The sequence below is a fragment of the Elephas maximus genome, chromosome 14 (assembly GCF_024166365.1).
Source record: "Elephas maximus indicus isolate mEleMax1 chromosome 14, mEleMax1 primary haplotype, whole genome shotgun sequence".
In the NCBI taxonomy this organism is placed as follows: domain Eukaryota; kingdom Metazoa; phylum Chordata; class Mammalia; order Proboscidea; family Elephantidae; genus Elephas; species Elephas maximus.
The window spans coordinates 94610700-94625550 of record NC_064832.1 but is presented as its reverse complement, the minus strand read 5'-3'; the positions used below and the strand labels follow the sequence as shown (position 1 = coordinate 94625550).

General features: G+C 41.7%; 1 protein-coding gene across 1 annotated transcript in view; it reads right to left on the bottom strand.

Moving 5' to 3' along the window:
• The window catches only part of RXFP2 (relaxin family peptide receptor 2), a 76513-nt gene extending 62015 nt beyond the window's left edge, over nucleotides 1-14498 (bottom strand). Inside the window, exons 1-2 of the mRNA XM_049853078.1 lie at nucleotides 14443-14498; nucleotides 13746-13950 (exon numbers count right to left, since the gene is read on the bottom strand). Of these exons, the coding sequence (XP_049709035.1) occupies nucleotides 13746-13794 (49 nt within the window). The 5' untranslated portion in view covers nucleotides 13795-13950; nucleotides 14443-14498. The remainder of the gene's footprint in view (nucleotides 1-13745; nucleotides 13951-14442) is intronic.
• Nucleotides 14499-14851: the final 353 nt, after the last annotated feature.

The following is a 14851-nucleotide window of genomic DNA, read 5'->3' as shown; positions in this document are numbered from 1 at the left end:
TATCTAAAATACGCAAAGCATTTATGCAAAGTGTATAAAGTTGTTGAGAGACATAAAAGGCCTAAATAAATAGAAAATCTAGTATTTTAAAGACATTCATGCTTCCCTCAAATTGCTCTACAGATTCAAAGCAATACCACCAGTGTGCATGTTTGTGTGTGTGAGTGTGTTTAAGCATCATTGTGTGTGTATGTGTGTGTATGTTTACGGGTGTGTGCATGTATGAGTGTGTGTGTGTGTGTGTGTGTGGTGCCTGTATGAGTGTCTGTGTGTATGTATGAATGTGCGTGTGTCCATGAGTGTGTGTGGTGTGTGTGTGTAGGAATGGATAAGCTGAATCTAAAAGGCACGTTTGTGGTAATACAAAAGTGCAGGAAGAGCGTAGACACTTTCGAGGATGGGAACAAGGGCAAGAGGTCTAGTTATTTGTATATCAAGACTTACAAAAAAGCTACAATAATTAAAACAGTACGATATTCATGGAAAGATTTTTAAAAAACCCAATGGAACAGAATAGAAAGTTTGGAAAAAGACAAACACACATATGAACATTTGATTTCCTACCAAGTGACACAACAGGGTGGCGGGGCAAGGTGGCCAACTCTAGGTGGAGTATAAACCTCAATGTTGTTGTTGTGTGCTGTCAGGTCGATTTCAACTCACAGCGACCCTACAGGACAGAGTCGAACCGCCCCATAGGGTTTCTTAGTCTGCAGTTTTTACGGGAGAAGATTGCCAAGTCTTTTCTCCCACGGAGCGGCTGGTAAGTTTAAACTGCCAACCTTTTAGTCAGCAGCTGAGCACTTAACTTTCGTGCCACCAGGGCTCCTTATAGATCTAAGTGTGAGAGTTCAAACAGTAACAGTTCTGGAAGAAATATTATGACTTCAGAGTGGAAATTTTAAGGATTAACAAAAAGCACTAACCATGAAAGAAAAGATTGCTACATTCGACTGTAATAAAATTAAGAGATTCTCTTAAAAAAGAAAGTCACCACCATTAACATAGTACGCCATCAATGAATATGTCACGATTTTTAATCTTACTTTTCAAGGATATTTGGATTGTTTCCAGTTCCAGGCTATGAAGAATAATGTTTTTATGAATATTTTTACATGCGCCTCTTGGTGTACACGTGCATGTATTCCTACAGGCAAATACCTAGAAGTGAAATTGTGGACCTTCACGTTTAGCAGGTAAGGACAGACTGTTTGGCAAAGTGATTGTGCAGGTTAACATCCCCACCAGCGTGTGAGAGTTCCCGTAGCTTCACAGCCCCACCAGACACTGTATCATCAGTTTGCTGGTTGGTTTTTCAATTACGGTCATTCTGGCCGTCTGCACTGGTATATTATTGTGGCTTTAGTCTGCATTTCCCTGACTACTGATCCGATTTACTGCCTTTTCAGCAGATATTTTACTGGCTATTTGGAGACCCTCTTATGTAGTATCTAATCAAGTCTCTTGCCCATTTTCTATTTACTGTTCATCATTGCCTTATTGATTTGTAGACGGTGCGGATATATATTCTGAATACAAGTCCTTTGCAAGTATCTTCTCTGCAGCTTGCCTTTTCACTCTGTTGCTGTTGTTGTTGCTGTTGTGTGCTGTGGAGTCGATTCTGACTCGTAGCCACCCCACGTGACAGAGTACAACTGCCCCTTAGGGTTTTCTAGCCCACAATCTTTATGGGAGAAGATCGCCAGCTATTTCCCCCAAGTGGCTACTGGGTGGATTCAAATGACTGAACCGTTGTGCCACCAGAGCTCCTGTATATTCAGTGTTCTTCACCAGTCGTGACATTAGAATCTGTGGTTCTTTCTACCTGAAATGCCATTTTCTTCTCATCCACCTCCACCTTCTTCGAGGTTGATCTCAGAAGTCATCTCTGTGAAGACTCTACCAACCTCTCCAAGACCACTCTAGAGTTCATGTTTTCCCTTTTTTCTTCCCAAAGCATCTTGCCCATACTTTTATTGTAGTATTTATCACATTGCGTTGTAATGAGAGCTATTTTCTATCTTTTTCCCATAGTTTGTGTGCCCCACCTAATGGAAGGAAATTTATTTTATTAACTTTGATTCTCTCAATGGTTGAAAAAGCTGTCATCACGTAGCATGTTGTTGTTAGGTGCAGTTGAGTCCATTCCAATTCATGGGGACACCATATGACACAACAGAACCATCCCATAGGGTTTTCTGGGCTGTAATCAGATGGCCAGGCCTTTCTCCTGCAAAGTTGCAGGGTGGGATTGAACTAATAACCTTTAGGTTAACAGCCAAGTGCTTAGCCATTGTGCATCCAGGGCTCCTTTCTCACATAAGACATGACTCAAAATTGTTGATTAAACTTAACATTTTCAGAGAAAGCAACGTTGTTTCCAAAATTGGCCCCCCCCCCAAATAATCTGTTGCCATCACTCACTTCCTACTCACAGCAACCTCATGGGACAGGGTAGAACTGCCCGTTGGGTTTCCCAGGCTGTAATCTTTACAGAGGCAGACTCCCACATCTTTCTCCGGCAAAGAGGCTGGTGGGTATGAACCGCCAACCTTTCAGTTTGCAGCCAAGCACTTAACCACTGCGCCACCAGGGCTCCTTGCAAAGTGGGCCCACATGCACCCAGGTCCCCATGTGTGGGGGTGGGGAGCACATGGCACTTTAGTAATAATTTGTGTCAGGAGAACAAGCCACATCTTGGTGTCCACATGTTAGATCCAGCTTCATCGTGAGTTAGGGCACAGAGACACTTTATGCTCATTTTCCTTTTGTTATTGTCAGTGCTATGGTTTTCTTTCTTTTCTTTTTTCAGTGTTGACTTCTTAGTGAGAATTCAGCAGCCAGAAGAGGAGAGGTGGTTGGGTCTCTCCTACTTTGTAGGCGGACCCTACATAGCTTGGAGTAAGGTGCCTGCCCTGGGTTATTGTCCTATAGGCTGCATGTCTGGGAATCAGGTCGCAAAGTAGGTATAGTGAAACCTGGAAACGGACAGTGTGTAAGCAGAAACCTGTCAAAGGAGGAAAATGCAAATACGGATCCTACCTTATAAACACCTGACGAGTTTTCCTTCTCTGACAGGTTTCCGCCTTGCACAGGCTCTGGCTTTCCAGGTTTTACTTTATTTTCCACTAATAGAGAGCAATAGAAAAGTGGTAAGACTGCACCCTGTCAAAGGCGGAAAACTTGGAAGACCTGGAAAAACAAGGCAGCCCCGTCACGTTCTAGCTCTCACAGGCTTCCCTGTAATTTCCTCGTGCTTCACCCTTTGTGAAGGTTTTAAAATTCACACGTGCAGTGGACAAAATAAAATTCACACATACCATGGGCAAAATAAATTTCACACATACCGTGGACAAAAATAATGGCATATGTACAACCCTGAGCGCTCAGTTTATTTTTCCAAGTAGACAATTTTAGCTATAGCAATGACAGCAGGAATGGCATTTTTAAGTGAGAAACAGGAAGCAACTGTAAAAGAAGTGGCTTCTGGACAAGGGGACAGAATTTGCCAGCAATACCAAGTGTGGATTGTCATACTTTTCCTGCCTGTAAGTAAGTTTACGTGAAGACTCTCCCATCTCACCCTCAGTCAGAATTTCAGGTGTGTGAGGGAATACGGTTTTCAGTGGCCCTCAAAGGCAGAATGGAAGAGAATCAATATCTTCTGAATTTCTTATATTTCATGGATTTATATGAAAAGGTGGTAGGAGTAGAAATATCCACAGCAATAGTTATACTACTTTTAGCCTATGTGGTTGAGAGGGAGAGTCTCAGGCAAGGTGTGAACAAAGCAGGGGGGAGAGAAAGGAGAGAGAGAGAGGAGAGGGATAAAGAAAGGAGTGAAGGAGAGAGAAAATGAGAGAAAGAATAAGTGAGAGAGAGGGAGGGAGAGAGGGACTGAGAAAGAGAGAAAAGAGAAGGAAGGGAAAGAAAAGAGCCTGAGAAAGAGTGAGTTAAGTGAGAAGGCAGAGAGAGAGGGAGAAGGGGAAAGAGAGAGAGAAAAAGAGAGAAATAAAGGGGAAAGAATCTGCAATTCGTCCCCTTGCCCTGCTATAGCTAAATGACCAGCACAATATCCACCAGCTGAACCAGAATCAAACAAACAAAAAGTGGGTAATGAAAAACAGGTGATGCACGAGAACGAGAACCTCGCCCCAAACCAGAAGTCACTCTTCCCTAGCTACTTGTGTCTGTGGTTTCGTAATTTCCACTAAAGGCTGTTGTGGTTAGGTGCCATCTAGTCGACGCGGACTCCTAACGACCACATGTGACGGGTAGAACTGCCCCACGGGGTGCTCTCGGCTGTAATCCTATGGAAGCAGATCATCAGGTCTTTCTCTCATGGGGCCACTGGGTAGGTTTGAACCACCAACCTCTGGGTTAGCAGCTGCGCTTAGCTGCCGTGCCACTAGGCTCTCTTTCCTCTAAAGGAAAGAATGGTAATTAACATCAAGACTACTCTACTGTCAAACCTGCATATTAATTATAACCCCTAACCCATTGCCATCAAGTTGATTCCTACTTATAGCAACCTTATAGGGCAGAGTAGAACTGCCCCACAGGGTTTCCAAGGAGCAGCTGGTGGAATCGAACTGCCAGCCTTCTGGTTAGCAGCCATAGCTCTTAACCACTGCACCACCAGGGATCCTAATTTGTCCTGATAACCCCCAAATTAAAAACAACAACAACAAAATCTTTTCAAGTAGAATTGATGAGTGTTAAATAATCCAACTAGGCCCAATTAACAATCCCAGCCCTCAAAAAGAAGAAAACAAAAAAATCAGCATCTCACATGGGGAAAAACTGACGCCTTTGATTTGTGGTGCTGGCGAAGAATGTTGACTATCCCATAAGGACTGCCAAAAGAGGGAAGAAACCTGTCCTGGAAGAAGTACAACCAGGATGCTCCTTAGAAGCAAGGAATTGACTTGACGGCAACTAACAACAACACACTGCATTGCCCGTGCTTCCAGAGGCCTGACCCACTGGGGGAGCTGCACTAGAATTACCTGAGGTCTTCCTCCTGTGCAGAGCCCAAGCCCCACTCTAGCTGGATGGGATCTTTGGGGCTGGAGTACCAGAATGAATTTATTTAACACCATCACAAGTGGTTCTTAGAAACTCTATAATTACAGCAACTTTCCGGATAAGGCTGGGAGGTGATTTGGCATGCTGGATACCAGATGCTAGGGAGGGTCAGGGCTGTCACCTGCACACAGGTGTGCTGACCTTGCCTTTCCACTCTGAGGCTTCTCCTGCCATTGCTGTTGTTGTTGTTGTGTACTGTTGAGTCGATTCTGACTCATAGCAACCCTGTAGGACAGAGTAGAACTGCCCCTGTGGGGTTGTTAGGCTGTAATCTTTACAAATGAGGATCGCTGAGTCTTTTCTTCCGTGGAGCTGCTGGTGGGTTTGAATCGTTGAAGTTCTGGTTAGCAGTCAAGTGCTTAACCATTGATTCACAAGGGCTCCTTTCTCCTATCAAACCTAACAAATTCAAACCTACTACCCTACTGTCGATTCCCACTCAAAGTGACCCTATAGGACAGACTAAAGCTGCATCACAGGATTTCTAAGGCTGTAAGTCTTTATGGAAGCAGACTGCCACGGCTTTCTCCCGTGGAGCAGCTGGTGGTTTCAACCTTTTGGTTAGCACCTGAGTGCTTTAACCACTGCACCACCAGGGGTCCTCTCCTATCATGCTCTTGTTGTTAGGTGCTGTTGAGTTGGTTCCCACTCTTAGAGACCCTCCATATAAGAGAATGAAAAACTGCCTGAGCCTGCGCCATTCTCTCATCCTTGTTATGTTTGAGCCCGTTGTTGCATCCACTGTGTCAGTCCACCTCATTGAGGGTCTTCCTCTTTTTCGCTGACCCCCTACTTTACTATCCCCACACACCTGTCAGTTTGCCATACTGTGGGGGCTTGCGTGTTGCTGTGATGCTAGAAGCTATGCCACTGGTATTCAAATACCAGCAGGGTCACCCATGGCAGACGGGTTTCAGCTGAGCTTCCAGACTAAGACAGACTAGGAAGAAAGACCCGGCAGCCTACTTCTGAGAATAATTAGTCAGTGAAAACCTTATAAATAGCAGCAGAACATTGTCTGACATAGTGCCAGAAGATGAACCCCCAGGCTGGAAGGCACTCCAAATACAACTGGGGAAGAGCTGCCTCCTCAAAGTAGAGTCGATCTTAATGAAGTGGATGGAGTCAAGCTTTCAGGACCTTCATTTACTGATGTGGCACGACTCAAAACGAGAAGAAACAGCTGCAAAGACCCATTAGAAATCGGAGCACGGAATGTATGCAAGTATGAATCTAGGAAAATTGGAAATTGTCAAAAATGAAATGGAATGCATAAAGATTGATATCCTAGGCATTAGTGAGCTCAAATGGACTGGTATTGGCCACTCTGAATTAGACAATCATATGGTCTACTATGCCAGGAATGACAACCTGAAAAGGAATGGCATTGCATTCATCATAAAAAGAACATTTCAAGATCTGTCCTAAAGAACAACACTGTCAGTGATAGGATAATATCCATACACCTACAAGGAAGCCCAGTTAATACAAATATTCAAATTTACACACCGACCACTAAGGCCAAAGATGAGGAAACTGAAGAGTTTTACCACCTTCTGCAGCCTGAATTCATCAAACATGCGGTCCGGATGCACTGACATTACTGGTGTTTAGAATGTGAAAGTTGGAAACAAAGAAGAATTGGTAGTTGGAAAATATGGCCTTGGTGATAGAAATGATGCCAGAGATCACATGATAGAATTTCACAAGACCAAAAAGTTCTTCACTGGAAAAACCTTTTTTTCAGCAACATAAACAGCAACTACACACATGGACCTTGCCAGATGGAACACACAGGAATCAAATCGACTACATCTGTGGAAAGAGACGATGGAAAAGCTCAGTATCATCAGTCAGAACAAGGCCAGGGGCCGACTGCAGAACAGACCATCAATTGCTCATATGTAAGTTCAAGTTGAAGCTGAAGAAAATTACAACAAGTCCACAAGGGCTGAAGTACAACCTGGAGTATATCACACCTGAATTTAGAAATCATCTCAAGAATAGATTTGACACATTGAACAATAATGACCAAAGACCACGCCAGTTATGTAATGACGTCAAGGACATCATACGTGAAGAAAGCAAGAGGTCATTAAAAAGACAGGAAAGAAAAGACCAAAATGGATGTCAGAAGAGACTCCGAAATTTGCTCTTGAAAGTTGAGCCACTAAAGTGAAAAGAAATGATGAAGTAAAAGAGCTGAAGAGAAGATTTCAAAGGACAGCTCGAGAAGAAAAAGTAAAGTGTTATAATGAAATGTGCAAAGGCCTAGAGTTAGAAAACCAAAAGGGAAGAACACACTCTGCATTTCTCAAGCTAAAAGAATTGAAGAAAAAATTCAAGCCTCAAGTTACGATATTGGGAAAAATATTAAATGGCTCAGGAAGCATCAAAAGAAAATGGCAGTAATACATAGGGTCACTGTACTAATAAGAACTGGCCCACGTTCAACCATTTCAGGAGGTGGCATATGATCAGGAATCGATGGTACTGAAGGGAGAGATCCAAGCTGCGCGGAAAGCATTGGTGAAAAACAAGCCTCCAGGAACTGACAGAATACCAATTTAATGTTTCAACAAATGGGTGCAGCACTGGTAGTGGTCATTTATCTACACCAAGAAACTTGGAAGACAGCTCTCTGGCCAACTAATTGGAAGAGATCCCTATTTAAGCCTATTCCCAAGAAAGGTGATTCAACCAAAAGCAGAAATTATTGAACAGTATCATTAATATCACACACAAGTAAACTTTTGCTGAAGAACATGCAAAAACGGCTGCAGCGGTATATCAACAGGGAGCTGCCAGAAGTTCAAGCTGAATTCAGAGAAGGACGTAGAACCAGGGATATCATTGCTGATGTCAGATGGATCCTGGCTGAAAGCAGAGAATACCAGAAGTATGTTTACCTGTGTTTTATTGACTATGCAAAGGCATTTGACTGTGTGGATCATAACAAACTATGGGTAACATTGTGAAGAATGCGAATTCCAGAACACTTAATTGTGCTCATGAGGAACCTGTACACAGATCAAGAAGCAGTTGTTCGGACAGAACAAGGGGATACTGAGTGGTTTAAAGTCAGGAAAGGTGTTTGTCAAGGTTGTATCCTTTCACCATACCCATTCAATCTGTATGCTGAGCAAATAATCCGAGAAGCCGGACTATATGAAGAAGAACGGGGGATCAGGATTGGAGGAAGACTCGTTAACAACCTGCATTATGCAGATGACACAACCTTGCTTGCTGAAAGTGAAGAGGATTTGAAGCACTTACTAATGAAGATCAAAGACCACAGCCTTCAGTATGGATTACACCTCAACATAGAGAAAACAAAAATCCTCACAACTGGACCAGTGAGCAACATCATGACAAATGGAGAAGAGATTGAAGCTGTCAAGGATTTCATTTTACTTGAATCCACAATTAATGCTCATGGAAGCAGCAGTCAAGAAATCAAAAGAACACATTGCAATGGGCAAATCTGCTGCAAAAGGCTTCTTCAAAGTGTTAAAAAGCAAGGATGTCACGTTGAAGACTAAGGTGCACCTGACCCAAGCCATGGTGTTTTCATTTGTCTCATATGCACACGAAAGTGGGACAATGAATAAGGAAGACTGAAGAGGAATTGAGGCCCTTGAATTACGGTGTTGTCGAAGAATATTGAATATACCATGGGCTGCTGGAAGAATGAACAAATCTGTCTTGAAAAAAGTACAACCAGAATGCTCCCCAGAAGTGAGAATGGTAAGACTTTGTCCCAAGTACTTTGGACATGTTATCAGAGGGATCAGTTACTGGAGGAAGACATCATGCCTGGCAAAGTATAGGGTCAACAAAAAAGAGAAAGGCCCTCAACGAGATGGACTGACACAGTGGCTGCAACGGTGGACTTAAACACCCAGCGATCACAAGAATGGTGCAGCACTGGGCAACATCTCGTTCTGATATCTTTAAGGTCGCCAAGAGTCAGCCAACTTGGTGACAGCTAACAACACAATGAGCGCCACAAAAGGGGAGACAAGAAAGATACAGGAAGACCCAGAAAGTAAGAATGGACAGGAGACAACTGGAGTAGAGGAATACCTGGGGGCGGGGCGGGGGGGGATTAGGGGATAGATATCTCAAGGTAGAAATGAACGGGCATGCTGATCATCAGAGAGAAAAGAGTGTAGGTGAGACAAAGCAGAGCAGAGGAAAAAGAAGAGAACAGCTCAGAGAGCAAGGCGGCTGAAAAGCAGAGGCAAGAAGACAGAAAGAGAAGGATTTCCGGAAATGACAGCGAGAGGGAGGGATGTAGAAATGGTGGACAGAGAGACCAGGAGGGACCTGAGAGACCTGTGCAAAGGTGAGGAGTCCAAAACCAGACCGAAACCCATTGCCACTGAGTCAATTCCAACTCACAGAGACTCTATAGGACAGAGTAGAGCTGCCCCCACAGGATTTCGAAGGCTGTAATCTTTACAGAAGGTCTTTCTCCCCTGGAGCAGCTGGTGGGTTTGAACCGACGACCTTTCGGTTAGCAGCTGAGTGCTTAACCACCGCACCACCAGGGCTCCTTGGGTAAAGAACCCATTGCTGTTGAGTCAGTTTTGACTCATTGTGACCCTATAGGACAGAGTAGAACTGTCCCATAGGGTTTATAAGTGGCAGCTGGTGGATTGGGACTACCAACCTTTTGGTTAGCAGTTAAGCGCTTAACCACTTCATCACCAGGGCTCCCTTAGGTAAGGAGTAGAGCATAAATGTGGTGGGAAGCTAAACTAAGAAGAGAGCAACAGTGGGGTCGGGGGAACGAGGAGGGAGGTGTAAACAGGAACAGAGGTAAGGGACCCAAGTCAGAGGAACAGTGGAAGGAGAGAGGGGTAAGAAAAGAAGTCTAGAATTTTGTCAATCCTGTTGAAAATGTTTTCAAGGCATTTCACTTAGTAACAAAGTCAATTTCTTCAATTTAATCTTAATCCAGCACCTGCTCGTCACATGAGCAGTGAATCAGTCGCCTTATTTTGGTTTGGGGGAAGGTATTTAACAATGTTGGCTCTTTCTGCAAACTTTATTTTTTTTCTCTGAGAATTCATTCTCAACAGCTCCAAGTGCCCGGGTGAGAACTAGATGCCATGTGGATAAAGGCTTTGTCTTCATTCTCGGATCACTGTGCCTCTAATTTCACTATTATTTCTCATGTCAATCAAGCATGTTCATTTTCCTGCTACATTTTAAGGCATATATTTACAAATTAAGTAAACGCAACTATTGTGGGTTCTCACATTGATACACACTCCTAAAAACTGTCTGCATTCATCAACGGTTACACAGCCGACTGCTATCTGAAAGGCCGGTGGTTCAAACCCACCCACAGGCATTTTTTGAAGCAAGACCTGCAATCTGCTCCCATACAGATTATAGCCTAGAAAACCCAATGTCACCCTCCTACTCTGTCATACGGAATCGCTGAGAGTAAAACATTGACCCCACAGCACCTAATAACAAGAACAACTATGTACACAAGACTGTTTTCAGGTAACTGAACCTTCGTTTGGGCCACTGTCTTCCAGGATAGGAGCCCTGGTGGTGCCGTGGACAAAGCACTTGTCTGCTAACCGAAAGGTCAGCGGTTCGAAACTACCAGCAGCTCCAAGGGAGAAAGATGTGGCAGTTTGTTTCCATAAAGATCACAGCCTTGGAAACCGTGTGGGGTCGCTATAAGTCGGAATCAACTCAATGACAGCTGGTTTTTGTTTGTTTTGTTTTATCTTCCAGGATAAATGTGCCATTTTTCAGTATTAACTCATATCAAAGCAGCATCCCAATGTCCTCTCTAAAATTCAGGTGGCAGACAATTTTGTGGCTTTAAATGAGCGTCCTCAAGCTCTTGTATTACATCCGGTCGTAATTATTCACAGTAAGATGAGCGACTGAGTCAACATCTGTCGTCAGCTGTGCCCAGCGAGTGCCATAAAGGCGATCTGTCCTGAATGGTTTTCCCTTCTGGATTCTCCATCTTTCTGCTCAATTCAGACCTCAAACAGGCAAGCTCTTTTCCATTCGTGGTGCTGCTGTATCCCCTCAGTATGACTGGACGAAATGTAATTGACTTTCACAGCTACTGGCAGCATGCATGCAATTGCGTGAAAATTTTCTCAAGACAGAGCACCCTGTGGTACCGCCACCACTTGGAAAGGACGGTCCAAGTGGAGCCTTATTCAATGTCCACTAGAGGGCAGTAAAAGACTGCTAACTTCCCAACGCCTCTGGGCTCCGGCTCTGCTTTGGGGTGTGAGGGCAGCTTTTGATGGTTTGGAAATTATTTGAACAAGTAGCAACTGGTAGTTACCAAGCGGCGTTCTCAGTACTTTGTGCTTTTATTTTTCCTTATAAACCAATGTGTTTGGTTTGCAATGTTGTCCCTAATTAGTCCATAAAAAATGACTTTTTGTGTGTGTGTGTGTGTGGGAGGGGCACGAGGCTGGTTAACAAGAATACCAAGTGAATCCCAATTGATAAAGTACTTGTAGAAAGCAATAACAAGTAAAAGATATGTTACCTTTAATTATCAAGTAATGTCAGTAGTTAAGAGAGTGAATATCACCCATTTTTTAAATACTCGAGGGTGGTCCTGGAGAACAGACAATCCTATCGTTCCTGACTTCATTTTGTCTGGATCTAGCTTAAGTTCTGATCACAACCACCCAGACCCACTGAGCACAACTATTGGCATTTAAAAAGCAACTCTTATCCTTACATAAATCCTCAGTGGTTTTTCTTTGGTTACTGTGAGCTTTGTCACTTCAAGAGTATATAATTTTATTGTGAAAAAAAGCTTTACTAATTATATGGCAAATGCTTATTACTTTTATAACTAGGAGTAGAATACTGAAGCCTTTAACTAATACGCCTTCTCTGAAAATAAATCATTTTCAATGTAAAGATTTAAATTTGCAATCAAGAGTAAAGTAAAATTAGAAGAGAAAAATTTCTGGAGAATGATAATGAATTGATAAATATTTACCAGGTTATATACTATTAGCCGGAACTGACTCGATGGCACTGGGCACTGGGTACAGTATGAATCTCAGATATGACATTTACATAGCAATAACAAGAAAAGTACAAACAAAAGCATTTGTTTAAGTTTTCTTTCTTTTATTTTGAAGAGCACTGTTACACTATGGTACATCATGAAACGTTAGTTAAGTAATAGATTATTTCCATCTGATAAAGGTTTTAAGCCAAATCAATTAAATGTATAAGTACAAATAAAGGCAATAAACAAACAAAAAAACCTGTTGCCGTCCGTCGAGTCGATTCTGACTCATAGTGACCCTGTGATAAAATTGGTTAACTAGAGTTACATTGCTGTATATTAAAGAATTTTTTAAGGGCACAGAGAACGTTTATGAAGTGCCTTGAATCTAAGAACCTACTTTTCAGCTGTCTTTTTACTAAAAATCCTATGAAGTTTAATACTACAAATGTGGTTAGGACATGAACTTCTGAAGGCTTAATCGATGAACTAGACTGCTTCCTCAACTGTATTTCAAGCAAAATGAGTTCACAGATTGTTTCCCTTAGCTAATACTTTTCATTAAGAGAGGTTAGAATGCAAAAGTAAAATCCTGCTCGGTCTATTGAAATAATATTTTTACATAATCTGAAACAAAGTTTTAGTATCATTTCAAACGCAAAATAAAATTGAAATATTTTTAAAATCTTTTAATTATAAATATATTTTAATCATAAATAATTGCTCATAAATATTGAATTTTATCTCAAGATTAAAAATATTCCGTTGGATAAAAATATTCCACTTAATAAAATCGAGTATTTTTAAAACCCAAAATGAATTTTTCAAAAAACTAATTTCGTATTCTAACTTGTATTCTCAGGGGTTTATTAGAAACCCTTAAGAAAAACTATGAACTACAGTAGATACATTCTGAATACTAACGAGAAACACCCAGCGTGCCTCGTGTGTGATGACAAGATTGTTCACTCAGAAGTGTACAAGTTCACAAGTCTATTTCCTTCTTTAAAACCAGGTGAAAACTCAGGTTCTATTTTTTTCTAGCTTTCTAATAAGAATCTCACTAATTTGAAAATTAGCAGTTTGATTGAAAGAAAAATTCCCCAGAATTAAAAAGAAAAGTTACCTAAATAGATGCACTTTTGAAAATTTGTAATGATTTTTACTTTAGATACTTTACTTTCAGAGAAAGTATTGCGTTTGTCGGTGGTTTGTCGTTCCCAGTTTATGTGAACAATGAAACATAGTAGTTCACCAACAATTACATACATTTTATGGATTTACTTCAACAGGTTAACATTTCATCAAACAAAATTTTAATTTACTGTCATTCTTTTTCAAATACCAAATATATATATTTTCTCCATAAAAATTGATATGTTCAGCATCGTTTTTTAAAAAGCTATCTCACCTGCAGTTTTAGTAACAGATAAAGGCAAACGCATGTGAAAAGTCTGTTGCATCTAGAAACTGCCAGGATGTGTGGGACTCCAACAATTAACAGTAAGGACAATGCAAGCTTGCTATTTATCAAACACCACGATGAACCTATTACAGCTATGGCAGAACCAAAGAGAAATAGGGTGTTTTTCTGGAAGTGCACTCGTTTAAGGCGAAAAGGCAGCATTCTTACCTTTGGCATCAATCAGGAGGATGAAATGAAGTAGAAAGAACATTGCCATCAACCTGAGGCTTGCAGAGATGTTGAGTCCCAGGAATGTAACCACGGATTTACAGCAACTGAGTTATTAGACGTATCCTTATACCTCCGAAGGAGCTCTAATCTAGCAACTTCGGTGCCTCCCACGGATCTGAGCATGCTCACAGCCAGGCCTTCCCTGGTAGGATGGGAGAAAGAAGGTCTCTTGTCAGGAGACGGATTATCTTTCCTTGTGCTGACTTTTGTTTTATTTCGCTTTAAATCTACTGTTGCATTCCTGGCCATTTATCCATTATGGTGTGTATGGAGAGATACAGAGAGAGCTCGATTATAATAATATGGAGATAAAATCCAATATTTTTGAGCAATTATTTGTGAACTTATAACAAGTGGAAGATTTTTAAAAGCTTAAATTTTATTTTGAATTTGAAATATTAAAACTTTGATTCAAATTATTTAAAAATATTGTCTAAATACATCTAGCCAGATCTTACTTCTGTATTTTCATGAAAATGAAAGGTTTTACTTTAATGAAAACCTAAGTATTAGATAAGGAGAAAAAACAAACTTTTCTTATGAGATAAGAAACATTTTTAATACCTTAAAAAATATTTTTCCCTCAAAGCATGTAGTGCAATTTGCTCTTACTTAAATCCACACATATACAAACCGAAAGCCCACGGCCGTGGAGTTGATTTCGACTCAGAGCCACACGGAGAGCTACAGATTTACACTGAAGACGCGATGAAACACCTGAAAAAAAACATAGTCGTCAAGTCAGTTCCAGCTCACAGCAACCTCCTAGGACGGACGAGAGCACGGTTTCCGAGACTGCCATCTACAGCCCAGATCACCAGGTCTTCGTCCTGCAGAGCAGCTGGTAGGTTCACGCTGCCGTCTTTTGGTTAACAGCTGTCTTAATTAGCTAGTGCCGGAAAGCCTGGTGGCATAGTGGTTAAGTGCTAGGGCTGCTAACTAAAAGGTCGGCAGTTCGAATCCACCAGGTACTCCTTGGAAGCTCTGTGGGGGCAGTTCTACTCTGTCTTCTAGGGTCGCTATGAGTCAGAATCGACTCGATG